At 42.5% G+C, this 15,020-nt stretch overlaps 1 protein-coding gene across 1 annotated transcript in view; it reads left to right on the top strand.

Moving 5' to 3' along the window:
* Window positions 1-15,020, top strand: part of SLC34A1 (solute carrier family 34 member 1) — a 168,859-nt gene that overhangs the window by 72,289 nt on the left and 81,550 nt on the right. The window contains exon 8 of the mRNA XM_086931802.1: window positions 14,068-14,263. Within this exon, the coding sequence (XP_086787928.1) occupies window positions 14,068-14,263 (196 nt within the window). The remainder of the gene's footprint in view (window positions 1-14,067; window positions 14,264-15,020) is intronic.

The raw sequence follows: 15,020 nt of genomic DNA, 5'->3' as shown, positions 1-15,020 counted from the left end.
TAAAATGAAGACTTTTATCCTGGCTAACTTTCAGAATCCCTCCACTAAGCTCAAAATCAATGGCTCCTTTTCTCAGTCCATGCAGCACACACAGCACATGGCAGGATGCCCACTATCCCCTTCCATATTTTCTCTCACAATGGACCACTTGTAGCTAAAGTTCAGGCTAACCCTCGTATTACGGGCATGATTGTTGATGGAGTGGAACATAAGCTTGTCATATTCGCCAATGACATTCCTTGCTTCTTAACGAATCCCGCCTCCACAGTTCCTGCTTTGATGGAGGAGCTAGACGCCTTCTCTTAGGTATGGAGCTTTAAAATGAACTTCACTAAGTCATGAAGCATGGGTGTTGCCGATCCCAAAAATAGCCTGGAGGGCCCTATTCAAGGGGGAGGCTTCCAATGGGAGACAACGGCCATCCCTTATCTAGGGATTCATTTACCACAGCAGACAAAAGACTTATACTCCTGTAATATACGCCCCTTCTAACTTCCCTCTTCAAGGACTTAAATCATTGGGGTAAACTAGAGACCTCTTGGCTGGGTAGACATAATAGTTTGAAAATTACTTTATACCTCACTTGTTATATGTACTCCAGACTCTGCCACTAGCCCTTCCACCATTGCTTCATAAACACGTACACATGAAAATACAGAATTTCGTGTGGGAGCAAGTCCCTGCAAGTGACGAGAGCAACATTGAGCAAATCAGTATTGGAGTGTGGCCTGGGCTACCCCAATGTTTCTACTTATATCTTGGCGGCATACTTCTACCCATCTTTGTACTGGAATCATGACCATGATTAAAAGCTTTGGGTTCAGTCTAACAGGCGTTTTCTCTTTCCCCCCTGTTGGGCTGTTATGGCTCCCAGCTTCCTTTGAAGCGGCAGCTTCTCCACTAGTGCCGCTGACATCACTGCTCTTGGCCTATTGAAGAGAGGTATGACAGTGTAGGGCATTCCCAACGTACCCCTTCTGATTCACCCCCTGGCCCATAATCCTGACTTCCCTCCGAGTATGACCCTCCTGGCTTACTTTTATTGGGTTCAGGGGCACTCCCCATCCTGGGGGACTTTTATGACAATGGTGACCTATGGCCACGAGGTGACCTAAAGAACAAATTTGCCCTTACTGGACGTGACGGCTTCAGACTAAGTCAGTCTCTTCATTGGCAAGTAGCCCTCTCTCACGTCTGGCTCTCCAGTGCGATGATATAACCGTGGAGTCCCACTATCTCAATAACATACGCCAAAAGGGCATATGGTGGCTCTACCTATACCTCTTACAGTTAACCTCTTCTCTCAAACACACTTATTTATTACAATGGGAAAGAGAGTTAGCGACTGATATATCTGATGACACCTGGGCAGCCATCTAGCTCACGGTGGCCAAGTCTTCAATTTGGAAATGCATATAAAATTTGGACCCGTTGATATCTCACACCTGTTAGACTAGCCAAGATCTTCGGGTGGTCTGACTTGTGCTGGAAGGGGTGCGGGGAAAGGGGCGCCATCCTACACACTTGGTGGCCATGCCCAGTGATCTGGACATTCTGTGTTGAGATTCAACATATAATACAGACTATAACCAATGTTCATCTTCCCCTCGAACCGCTAATGATTCTTTTGGGTGACCCAGGAGCTGACAGACATTTCCCTACAACCACCCCTCAAGGCCGCCTTCTCTCCCAATTGCTTCTAGCTGAGCAACTATGCGTGGCGCAGCTGTGGAAGCAACCACTTCCTCCTTCCATAAATATGGGGTGGGGGAAGGTATGGTTCATATATGCCATGGAAAAATTAACTGCCATCATTCGGGATCAAGTGGCTAAGTTTGACGCCTCATGGCATCCTTTTGCCACTCTCATTAAGTTCTAACACTCAGCATGAGGGCTTCACATGACTATTCCCCTGGTTCTTCACACATCTGACATTCATATTATGTCCTCCTCTGACATAGAGGAGGGTTCTATCAAAACAGAACTTTCATGTACATGACCGTTTTGGGGGAGAAATTTTATACTGATTTCCCCATATTGTCTGGGTGTCAGTGTTCTGCCTTTCCTCGTCATTTTTTTGGTATCTGACATACTATTCCTAGTCGAATTGTATGATGTGTCATATTTTTTTGTTCTCTTTTGAAAATGCAAAATAAAACCTTGGAAAACAAAGTAGCAGAATAGAGGGTTCTGGATAGAAAGGGTGACCTACAGCCCCAGATGAGGTCATCTCGGGCGGGTTAGCTGCGAGGAAGAGCAGCCAATGGCCACTTGCACCCACACCCGTAGCGCCCTTAAATCTAGGATTTAAGGGGCACCCCTGGCACCCCATTCTTAGATCTGAGACAACTGCAAAGAAGAACAAAGAAGAGACCCAAGTCGGCAACAACAAAAGCTGCACAAACCAAAGGTGGGATACTCTGCACCTGTGAAAACCCTCCTGGTACTGCAGGAATGCTACTCGTCCTGGACCAAATAACTGCTCCCCTAGATAGAGGGACCTCTCTGAGAGTCAAAAGCACCCCCAGACTCCCATGAACTAATGGCACTAGTCCCCTGCTACCACAGGTAAAAACAACATCTTGGAACCAAAGATTCGCTGATCATCGGGCCCTGCGAGGGATCCTCTAAAAGTAGATGGTCCAGTGCATTGTGGCCAACATAGTTCTGACCACTATTCCCTTTTGGGTGTGCATGCGCACCTCTCATCCTGCGAGCGCACATTGCCGTGTGGGGCACACGCACACACCGGACATTCCGAGAGAGTTCGCGCCGCCGCTTTAAAAAAGCGAACGGCTCGAAAAATTGCCTGGATGCGGCGTTTGGACTCCGGAGTGCAGGTAAGGCTGGCTGTCTGGCCATGGGGCGTGGGGTTTGGGGCTGTTAGGAAAGCGCGGTGCGGGGCATATTGTGAGTTTTAGTTTAAGTATTCATGTTATTCACAGCCCCTCACGAGCTGTGTTTAATATGAATACTTAGACAAAGGCACACAATGTGCCCCATACCGCGTTTTACTTACAAGAGTACTGCAAGTTTAAAAACACAGCGTGTACTTTCTGAAAGTACATGCTGTGTTTTTGAAACTTGCTCGTGAGGGGCTGTGATTAACATGAATATTTAAACTAAAGCTCACAATATGCCCTGCCCCGCGCTTTTCTATCAAACGAGTACTGCAATAGCTTAGGCTGTGGCCTTAGGTTTCCAGTAGTGATTCACGGAGAGGCCCTCAGAAGTCACGAGATTAAGACGAGGAACTGTGGAGGAAATTCAACTGCAGCACAGGAATACTCTGCTTAGCAGTGCTTAATATGTTAAGAAAAAAAGCCAGTAGCCCAGAATTTTTAGGACCCCGCCACCATTGCTACTTAACTGGGTATTGCTTTGTATATAGATTGACTGTTTGTGATTCCATCCGCATGCTTTTCTTCCATTGTCCTAAACTGCCTGCCTCTTACCTCAATCTTGCATGTTATTTTTCATTATTGCTTTCTCCTTTTTGCATTCATTATATAAATCAATCAATCAATTTGTGGTACTTGTATATTGTGGCTTGTCACCCGTGAGGGTATTCAAGTACATGCGGCCCTCCTGACCTTTACATGCTCAAGGTCAACAGCAGACCTGCGCTGTTATGTACTTAACTCTAAACGAACATTAAAAAATGTTAAATGAAGGGGCAAGCATTTATTTAAAGGTAAATTGAAAACATCTTGCATCAACCCTGTAAAAATATGATAAAGTATTTTTAAAATTCAAAAAGGGTATTTCATTAATATGCAGAACCAGTTCTCCTTAGTATATGTGATTACATCAGTGCATTAAGAAGTATACTTTTTTAAAATTGATAGTTTTCAAACAGGAAATTAGAAAGAATAATTATTTCACCCACCCTGATAACAAGGCAATATTGAACTAAGAGGCAAGTCAGTTGTTACATGCACCCTCTGGGTGGCCTGGGTTCCTCTTGTACATAAACAACATTATAGTTTATTAATCAAACACAGGAGATGGTTTTGGAAAGCTTGCAATCTGAAGTCATGTATTATGAGGTCCTCTTATATGTAATAATGAAGAAAAAGGGGAGAAAGTGAAATATAACAATTGCCTAGGATCACACAATTTGGTAAAGTGGGAAAGCTGGGATTAATATATATATATATAGATATATTGCGATCGTGACCAAGGTGTGGAGGAACACCGAAACGCGTTGATCTAGAGTGCTGTCAGCCCCTGATTTCATGCACATTAATTAAAGAAATTAACTAATCTTCACTTTGGGAGTGCGGCCCGTTTTTCCTTGTCAAAAGGGAGAGTGTTGCAATGTGAATATATATATTACCTACTGGCGGTCGCCAGTAGGTAGTTATAGTTAGGATTTTTTTCAATACAAAATCTCAAAATTCTATTGTGAATACCTTTGGCGTCGGTTGACGAATCTGCCTGAAAATTTCCTCAAATTTGCCTCGCGGAGCTCCGGTCCTTCCCTGAAAGTTTGGGGGGGATTCGTCAAGCGGGGGCCGAGATAAAAGGGGGGTCCCAAAACGTGTTTTCCCCATGTTAATTTCAATAGGGCGGTCAAACTCACTTTTAGCCCGAACGGCTGAATGGATTTGCACCAAACTTGGCAAAATCGTAGGGACTGGTAGCCCGGTGTGCCTTTGCCATGTCTCAAGATATGTGCTCCAGTGGTTTTTACGAAAATTTACTTTGAAAAAATATATATTGGGCTACATTGGGTTATATATATGTTAGAGCCCAAATGTAGTCCAATGTAGCCCAATGTAGCCCAAAGATGGCCACCAGAGACAAAAAAAACAAATGTAGCCCAAATATCAGCTCAACCCTTTAGATATACATATATAAAAAATATGTATTTTTCATAAAGATACACATTCACTGGATGATGTCAGTCATCAGTGATGTCATTTGAGATGTCATCAGTGATGTCATGAGTGATGTCACTGACCAGGTCATGAGTGATGTAATATGTGACGTCATCAGCAGTGCATTGCACGCGCAAGTTATAGTGAGTCCAACTAACTATAACGTGGAAATTTCAATGGTTTTATGCGAGTAAAATTTCCACCTAACTATAACTGGTGTGAAACCTATGGTTTTTTCAGTGAATATATATATATATATATATATATATATATATATATATATATATATATATATATATATATATATATATATATATATATTTATCTTCATATTTATCTTCTTCTATACCCATCATACCACCAATACCCCCCGAAGCCAACCCTTTTGCTCCGCCCCAACCAATACCCTTCAGGCATCAATGCAGCCCTGGGTCATATAACAGAACACACATTTTGTCCCCTTGGAAAATGTTTGCGAGTAACCATGGGATGAGCAGTAAAACCAGCTCCCCAGTGGCTCCAACTTCAGCACCAAGGACAGCTAGTGCAACGCTGCACCTGGCTTCTCGAGCCAGGTAAATTGAAGTGAAAGTCATGGCTTGGTCTGGAACACACATTACGTTAGCTCCCAGTGGGTTCCACGTAACTCGACCTGCGAGTGACTGGTTGTCACTAGTGCCAATTCACTTTGACTGCAATGGTTAAGTTTTACTGTAGTGTAATACACTGATTTCATTTTCTTCTAAAATCCACATCTCCGGATATATATATATATATATATACATATACACATATGTATATATATATGTGTATATATATATATATATATATATCCAACAACGTAGAATCCGTAGAATCAACGAAATGAGCCGCCACTCACAGCCAGTATCCTTTGCAAGTTTTTTTATTTACTATAATTGCACAGAAAACCAACGTGTTTCAGTAGTTGCTACTACCTTGCTCACGGTTAATATTTACTTTGAAGTACATTGTTTAAATTGCCCATGCTACCCAGGAAGCATGTGATTTTCTCACTTCCTGTATGTTGACCTGCAGGGAATTCTGGACCATATAGTTTACCTTATTCCCTTAGTACTTTTACATTGGTATTGAAAGACCCCCCATCTGTTGTGTCATACCAATGTTTCTACGTGTGCATTATATACAATATATACAATATATACATTATGTTCAGTTTAAGTGATGCTCTCCAGTGGGCATTTTAACGTAGTATTGTCTGTTAAGTAGTTTCTTACTGCCCTCCAGTGGGCTAAGATAACTCGGTTTTAAGACAGAAAAACGTGGGGGGGTTTGGGACAGCAAAGGGGGGTAGGAAGTGGGATGTAAATTAAAGTCAATGAAATAGAGCAAGCAGTTCTTGGCTTATAAATGGATATACAGTTCCTCCGACTGATTCAATCCTAGAGGTGTCATGGTTCGAAAATTAAGGATATGACGTGACTCTTTTTGCCTTAAAAGTTTTTCCCGGTGGCCACCTCGGTCGGACAGGGACATTGTTTTCAATCCCCAAAACTTCAGAAGTTTCCAGTTTCCATCATGGTTACTCTCCATGTGCTTGGCTACCGCGTTGTTTCTGTCCTTGTTCACTGTTGCGCGGACATGCTGTAGGATTCGTATTTTCAGTTCTCATATGGTACTGCCTATGTACCTCAACTTAGATGGACATTCTATCATGTAAACCGTGTACTGACTTTTGCAAGTTATAAGTTCTTTTATTTTCCAGATTTTCTTGTTGGCCATTATCATTTCTTTTGTTGGTTTGGCGATCTCACACACTTTGCAATTAAAACATTTTACAAATCCTTGTGTTTTTAGCCAAGTGTTCTTTAGTCTGTTGCTTTGGAAATGACTATGGACTAGTTGGTCTTTTAAATTTGTTGCTCTCCTGCAAGTGATTACTGAATGAGTCCCCATCCTTTGTCCCACCGTGGGGTCTAGTTGAAGTATAATCCAATTTTTTCTCAGAATTTGTGTGATTTTTTTGGATTCTTGACTGTAATCCAGTATTAATCTTATTGGCTCATTTTCTGGTTCTTTGTCAATCCCTTTAGTTTTTAGGCAGTCCCATCTGGGTTTTTTATCAGCTTTCTCCCAACATTTATTGATTAGCTGTTTTCCATATTTTCTGTTTTGGAAACGTTTGATTGTGCCTGCACTGTGTTTTTTCCACTCTGATTCTTCACTACATATTCGTCTTAGACGGAGAAATTCCCCGTAAGGAATACTGGAAATCATTTTTTTCCCAAGAATGGTTACAATGTATTTTTTACCAAAAATACACAAGGATCCCAAAAGACCACCAGTGAGACCAATTGTGTCTGCAACAGTGGCGGGCGCAACCTAATCCCCCCCACGGGACCCCCGCCCTTATGGCCGGCGGTCCAATACTCCTATAGAATGGCTGGCGGACTAAGTCCACCCGCCATCCTAATGACCCCCTAAGACTCCACGAAGTCTCAATAGCAGTGAGGAACTTGCTATACACCTTGGAGACCGATAACTGGCTGCTGTAGCTCATGGTTGTATGGAATCTGCTGAAATCTATATATGGTTCTATTTTGAGTTTCCTCATCATAGTACATTCTGTAAATACACACTGATTGATTGCAATATTTATGCTCATATATATTCATTAGCAATGTTTATATATATTCATCTGCAATGTTTATGATTCCTCTTATGATGAATTTGCATTAATATGTGAATATTCGAGTAGAATGATATTTTTTACTTTTTATATATATTTTTTATTGTTCATGATTTTGCCACGAGCCCGAGTACTATTAGTAATGTATTTCTTTAGAGGCTGTTTTGAGACTAACTGTTTTATTTGAAGCAGGGTATACCCATGTACCCATCCTGGGCATGATTGTGTCACACATGGAGGGCACATCAGTGGGCGTGATGTTCACACTATGGGGCCCATTAGGATGGCGGGCGGATCACCCCCACCAGGCTGGCGGTAGCCACCGCCGGCCTGGCGGGGGTGATCTGCCCGCCATCCTTGCTCTAAAGTCCGCCGCTTTTCCGCCTGACAAGGCGATCGGGGCGGAAAAGGTATAATATGGTGGCGGTGTCTATCAAACACCGCCAGCCATATTATGATGGGCAAATTTGAATGCCTTTCCGTGGCCGCAATGCCGCCATGGAAAGGCATCCGGAGAATCCCTGCGGGGGCCCGTTGAGGGCCCCCAGGGACTCCGGTGGGGTGGGGGGTGCACATGGGGGGTACCTATGGTACGCCCCCGGCATTTCAAAGTGCAGCATGGTAGGCACCGCGCGGTGCCTGTCATGTTGTGCTTTGAAATGCACAACGTGCATTTTTACCATTGCGGCGGGCGGCACTTTCAGCACCGCCCGCTGCAATGGTAAAAATACAGTATGCGCCCGTCAGTGTGGCGGGCGCATCTTAATTTTCAAGGCGGGAAAGCCGCTCCTATGGTGGGTGGTCATGTTTTGCACGGGGATGGCGGGCGGGCAAAGTCCGCCCGCCATCCTAATGGGGGCCTATGTATTTATTGTTTTGGAGTAGTATATTTTAGACACTCCAATATGGTGCCTATTGCAGGTGTGTAGGGACGGATTGAGTAGTCTCCTTTTCGTTTCAATGTTGAAACCCTCTGCTTAAATAGTTAGAGTTTACGGCGCTTCGGTAGACATAGAAGAAGGTCTATACCAAAACGCGTCTGTTGTGTTTTGTTCGTGCAAGTTTGCTGTGAATAAAATTCGGTGAACAGCCCCCAAGAGTGCTTCTTTTTTCGAGACGGAAGTCCTGTGGGAGGAGAGTTGAGCGGTATATATATATATATATATATATATATATATATATATATATATATATATATATATATATATGAATCCGCAAAAGTGCCTTGAGCATTGGGAAGAATTCGACAGTGCTGTGCCTTCGGCTGTATACTGAAGCCTGCCTCTTCTTTTCACGTAGCATTAGAGTGCCAACGCGTTTTCAAGTTTAACAAACCTCTTCATCTGGGCTGCAGAAAAATGACACTTGACGATCGCATTGCCTTGATTGCGGCTCAATTTATTTCATTTCAAGCCCCTCAGTGGGCGTTTGCTAAGTGCAACTTCACTGTTGAATGCTGGTACTTGAACTCCATGACCTTTACCCTTAACCTCAGCACTAATCACAACGCACACCACCACCTTCATGAGGAGTCCATGGCAGGAGGTGGTATGTAGTAGGTGTAATAACTTACAAATTAGATTTTTCTTCAAGAGTCACAAGGGCGAAGTAGGGTGTTTTTCTGATGGGTGTCTAGATTGGAGTTTGAAATCCTAGGTGCATAGCGGTGCAGAGTCAAAATATCACCACAAAAATATTGTGGGACATAAATATCGCAGCAAAAATATCGTGGGGAAGAAATATCGAGAACAAAAATATAGTTGACAAGAATATCGACTGACAGGTAAGTAATATCAATTAAATAAATATCTTTGTAATACATATTGTTTACAAAAATATAGTTTACAAAAATATCGATTTATTATTAATTTTATGTATTTTAGTGTTTTTAATGAGAATTGTTTGTCATTTTATTATATGTTTTAGTGTTTTACTAGTTATTCATTTATTTTAAGTTTAATTCTGCGTGTTTAGTTCCGTAGCGGGTTGTGGGTTTACAGGGGAATAGGGTGGGAACTAATTTAATTTTATAAAATGTATTGAATAATTAATGTGTTAATTGATTAATTAATATTAGTTTATTAATTCGTTATTATTATAATTTCAATTAGTCATTTTAAAAATAATGAGGTTAATTGTTTAATTAATTTTAGGTGTGTGTTGTGGTGTTTATATGTGTAAATTGTGTGAAGGGTGGTAAGTACTTATTTTTTTATTGATTAATTATTGAATACTTTTAAATTAATTACCATTAAGTAATTAGCAATTGTAATTTTGTAATTAATTTTAGGTGTGTGTTTTGGTGTTTATATGTGTAAATGGTGTGAAAGGTGGTAAGTAATTAATTTTTTATTGATTAATTAATACAGACATTATTTTCATTAATTAATTAGTAATTATTGAATTTAATTGTGTAATTAATTGTAGGTGTGTGTTGTGGATTTTATAGTGGTAAATAATGTGTAATAAATGATTTTAATTATCTTTGTTAATAATAATATATTTAAATTTATATATTAATTATGTTAATATTGGAAAATAAATGTAATAAAAATGTTGATGGTTTTGTTTTTTATTGTTTTGGGATCCAGCACTTTCCCTACTGTTGCACTCATTGGAGTGGGAATAGTACTTTTTACCCCTATGCTATCCAGCGCTTTCCTACTGTTGCACTCATTGGAGTGGGAATAGTAATTTTAACCCCTACGCTATCCAGCTCTTTCCCTGCTGTTGCACTCACTGGAGTTGGAATAGTAAATTTGTCCCTCTGCTATCCAGCACTTTCCCTACTGTTGCACTCATTGGAGTGGGAATAGTCATTTTTACCATTTTTCGATATTTTTGTAATCAATATTTTTGTTATTAAAATTTAAACATGGAACTGTGCATAGCAGCTGAATTCCTAAAATCTATCTTTCTTCTTCATTCATCCAGTCTCTACACCATCGAAATCCTACTCTCTAGAGACCTTAGACTTATTCTACATATTACACAGACCCCTATACATTTAGATGCATCCATTGCCATATATGCTACTACTTACATTAATATGAATACTACTGTTTATTTATTTTTGTAAAACTTTTTATTGTTAAACAAACATCAGCATTACAATCACATTATGGGAGGAAGCAGTACATCAGGCGTCACGGGGACAATAGGCATTATACATAATACAGAATATACTTTGGAAAGTCTATGGTGTGGGGGGTCTTTGGTTGCCAAAGTCGAGGGGTGGTTGACGTATATCTCCCCGATAGGAATTCCACAAGCCCCAAACACAGGACCATTTCTTGGGACATCCACAGGCTACATATACCATTTTTTCACGAAACATTGCCCAATCCAAGTCTTTCTTCCAGTCTCTCACAGTGGGAGGGAGTGGCGCTCCCCATCACTAGGCAATGTTTCTCTTGGCGAGCATGAGCCCCAAAGTGACCCATAGTGTCAAGCAAGCATTCAAATCTGTGGCTCCCAGATATTTAATAGGCACCTGTAGGCCTCCACACAGAGACGCACTGATAAGAGAGTGAATTTGAATTTGTTGTTTATTCTTTTTAGTTAATAAAAACCATCACAATACAAAATACACATAATTTACATGTTTTTGGTCCATTATATCGTCAAGGAGGTTTTTCAGATAAAGACGACAGGTCCCCTAGGTGCAGAGCCATTAATTGCTTCTTAAAGCGCACTGGATAAGTTAGTTGGAAATAAGTTGCAGGCTGCAATGTGACATATGTTTGAATTGTCATCCATGCATGAGCTCGTCGTGAAAAGAGACTTTTATCCTCTATCAATGAGTGATTTTTAGCAGCTTTATTCATAGCCTGGCAAAACGTGTGATGAGACAGTTTTAAGGCCCACAAATCACCTGCATGTATTAAACGTAAAGAGGAATATAAGTATTTACTGTAGGTTGACTTAGCATCATGGATTATGGTTTCCCATAGTGCTTTAACTAAAACACTTGATTCGTTATTTCGTATTTTATGCATGGTTTTAATAAAGTGATACCTTCTTGCTATATTTTGCTGCAATAAGCCATATTCTAAACGGTTTGAGCTGGGGAGGCATAGATGGTAGATGGAAAACCTGTTTATATGGTTTCGTTTCGTTTCGCCGGGACGCCAGCTGCACGCTCGCAGGGTGGGGCTGTGGCTGCAGATGTGTGCCGCTGCAAGGGGTGGGGATGACAGTGTGCGGGGGGAGGGGTTGCCGTGTGTGGGGCTGAGGGGTAGGGAGGTGTAAGTGTGCGGTGGGGCTCAGTGTATTATGCTGCCCCGTGAGCAGTGGAGCTGTCAGGTCGGGAGGGGCTCTAGCTGCGGGCGTCTGTGGGGTTGGCGCCTTTGTATTATGCGGAGGGAGCTGTGGTTTTTCTGGGATCGCGACTTTAATCTCCGATACCTGTAATGTTACTGGGGAGGGAGGGGGTTAAAGGGGCAGGGTTTGTGTGGAAGTATTGTGCGATGATACAAGTTGAAGGGCGGGGTTCAATTTGCGGGCTCTGGGGAGTTGTGAGACGTCTTCAATGCTCTGGGAAGACGCCGAGTTTTTGTTTTTTTCTTAGTTTTTTTTTTGCAACTGAATGTAAATAACTTGATTGGCAAGTGCGTCGCCAGAGTTTATATATGAGGTACATAAAGTTACAGACGTGCAGTGCTCTGTGGATCACACAAACAAAGCCGCATTTCAAACGCACGCTGTTAAAGCACACTTCCATTCCTCGGGTGCTTGTTACTGAAGCCATGGCGCCAGCAAGGCTCCACTTCTTTCCTTTCCTGAAAGTACAGGCCGTAAATCTTGCAGATAGCAAGCGCCAGCTGGACATGATTAACAATGAAACTTAAAGTTACAAAGTTAATGAACAGCAACGGCTAGCGCATCCACATTTCCAGTCCGGCCTGCAGCCTGCACGTGCCCATCTCCTGTCTCCCTTGAGAGCCCTTGAGAGCCAAGTCAGCGACAATAGGTCTCGCTGGCGACATCCCTTCGCGCTGCGTCGCCAGGTGCGGGTCCTAAAAAGCCCTTCTGTGGGGCTAACAACAATTTCCACAGGGGAGGACTTTGTAAACCATCCCCAGAAAGTCCAGGCACACTCTTCATAGACCTTTAATAGGACAGTAGTTACGTGTACCCTTTCTCTATGGCTGGCAATGGATTACTGAGAGAGGCGCGTTGCCCAGTCCATGCCCTATTATCTCTTGCCTTTTCATGCTCCTGCAGCTTTATATTAGCCCCTCACTGACTCAGTTCATTGCGCCTTGCGCCTAGCGCCTTGAGACCCTCCGGGTAAGTAGAGCGCTCTATAAATGCCTATGATTGATTGATTGATCTTATCTCCTTTGTTTGGACAATAGACCATAGGAATGGAAACCTGGCACTCCACTCTTCCCTACTCCTTATCGTAGCCCCTCCTACAACAGTTTTTTCCTTCTCCCCACATGCCATTGTCTCAACCTGTGAGGTTCCCTTAGACCCATCTTCTCTCAGATCCCTCTCTCCTCTGTGACTCAGCCTGAAGCCCCATGGGACACCAACACAGTGGGCCAGCCAGAGACCCTTACTTAAAAACACCAGCACTGCCCACATGTCCAGAGCAATACTATTTTCGGTATAGTTGTAAGATGTATGTTTGCTCTTGCTTGGTTGTTGGACAACAGCTTGTTTATGTAACACTTATGTAACTGTAGCACTTTCCAGTAATAGCCACTTTGGTTTTTGTGACAACTCAAATCCATCTGTTATCCTATGTACTGTAATGCATGCTTGAGCTAATGCAAAACATTTCTGATCGAAATGTTATTCAATGTTTAAACTAAATAAATAAACAATGCATACGTAACTAAATAAATAAATAGGTGATTGAGTCCAGGAAAGTGCCAAGGGACAACACATGCCATAATGAGGCAAGCCACTGTTGTGGGACAGGGCACTGGCATGAAAAGAGGTCAAGCTAGTGTGGGATCAGGAGCAGGAAAAGGATGTGAGATGGGGTCACACTTGGATGTTAGCTCAGGTGAAGGGTAAGACTCAGGTGGAGTGGCAGAGGAAAGGACACATGACTCGGTTGCAAGGCCATGTATGGGATAGCATTGAGGTTCAGGGTGTCCCCAGAAAACATGGTCCCTTGGGCAGTGACACTCTGATCTATCCTGTGGGACAGACAGACCCGATCACATAAAACACATTTGGTGGATGGTCAAAAACCTGCTGTCTACAGTGCAAAGGAACAAGAGTGGGCCATGCAAATGCAGAGTGCTGGTCTATACATTAGCTTCATTTTATTACAAAACCGAATTGTTCTACTCAAGATGGACGCCCTCATAAAAGGTGAACTACTTCTTGCATTTCCTTGTGGGTTGTATTGATCTTGCCTGGGGTACATATTTTTCTGGAAAGACTCAAACCCATGGGAGAGGAACAGCAAGACTTTCCAGTAAATTGTGATGTATACAGCTGCCTGTATTCAAGGTACAAACGCTCTCTGAAGTTTCTCACTTCTCTCCTTCCCAGGGCTTTTGCTGGCGCGACTGTGCATGACTGCTTCAACTGGCTATCAGTACTGATCCTACTGCCCCTTGAGGTTGCCACTGGCTACCTGCACCACGTCACTAGGCTGGTGGTGGCCATGTTTAAGATTGAGAGCGGCAAAGACGCCCCAGACCTACTGAAGATACTGACCGAGCCCTTCACCAAGCTGGTGATCCAGGTGAGAGCGAATCAACCGAAGCCGGATGCAGAGGACACCCGAAGACAACCTGTGCCATGAAAGCATCTGAGATATGATTACAGCAGTAGTTATCAAACAGCAACATGTGATATGGGGTAGCCTGGGATTTAGTGGAGAAGTAGAAAAGGCTGAACCTGCAAAAGAGTTTAAGATACTGGGTGGGAGGTAAAGAGGGTGTCAAATGGCATAGAAGGATGTGAGATAGCTGGGGTGAAGTAGTGATGTGCAATCCACCCCATGAAATGAATTTGAAATAATGGGCGCAAGGGTGTTGGAGTGGCCATCAAGCATCCATTGGTCATGCTGGGGTTCCAGGAGGAGAGGTGTCATAGAAACACCAAGATCCAAGGCCTCACCAGGAGATTGTGTGGAGTGGCTTTTTTTACCAATCTTGCAGGAGAAATGTTTTTACTGTAACAGAGAAACAATGAAGTACCAGCAGTCCACGTGCTTTAAACTATGCTCCTTGAACACAGTCTGCCTAAACTATAAATCTAGAAGTTCATCTAGAAATAGGCACCCAGTAAAGTACATTAAGGAAAGGAACGATGACAAAGTGAACATATGGATAGGCAAGATTATAGTTCTCAACTAACCTTCATTTGACCTATATGTGCTATCCTGTGTAAATGTCCCCATGGCCACTGCAACATTTTTAGGTCCTTGTCGCCAAGAGGGTCGATAACACGTGAACTCATTTAACTGAACTTAAACCTGCTGGCTTATTCTTGACGGA

The sequence above is a fragment of the Lissotriton vulgaris genome, chromosome 7, assembly GCF_964263255.1.
Source record: "Lissotriton vulgaris chromosome 7, aLisVul1.2, whole genome shotgun sequence".
NCBI lineage: Eukaryota > Metazoa > Chordata > Amphibia > Caudata > Salamandridae > Lissotriton > Lissotriton vulgaris.
This window is presented reverse-complemented; position numbering and strand designations above follow the sequence as displayed.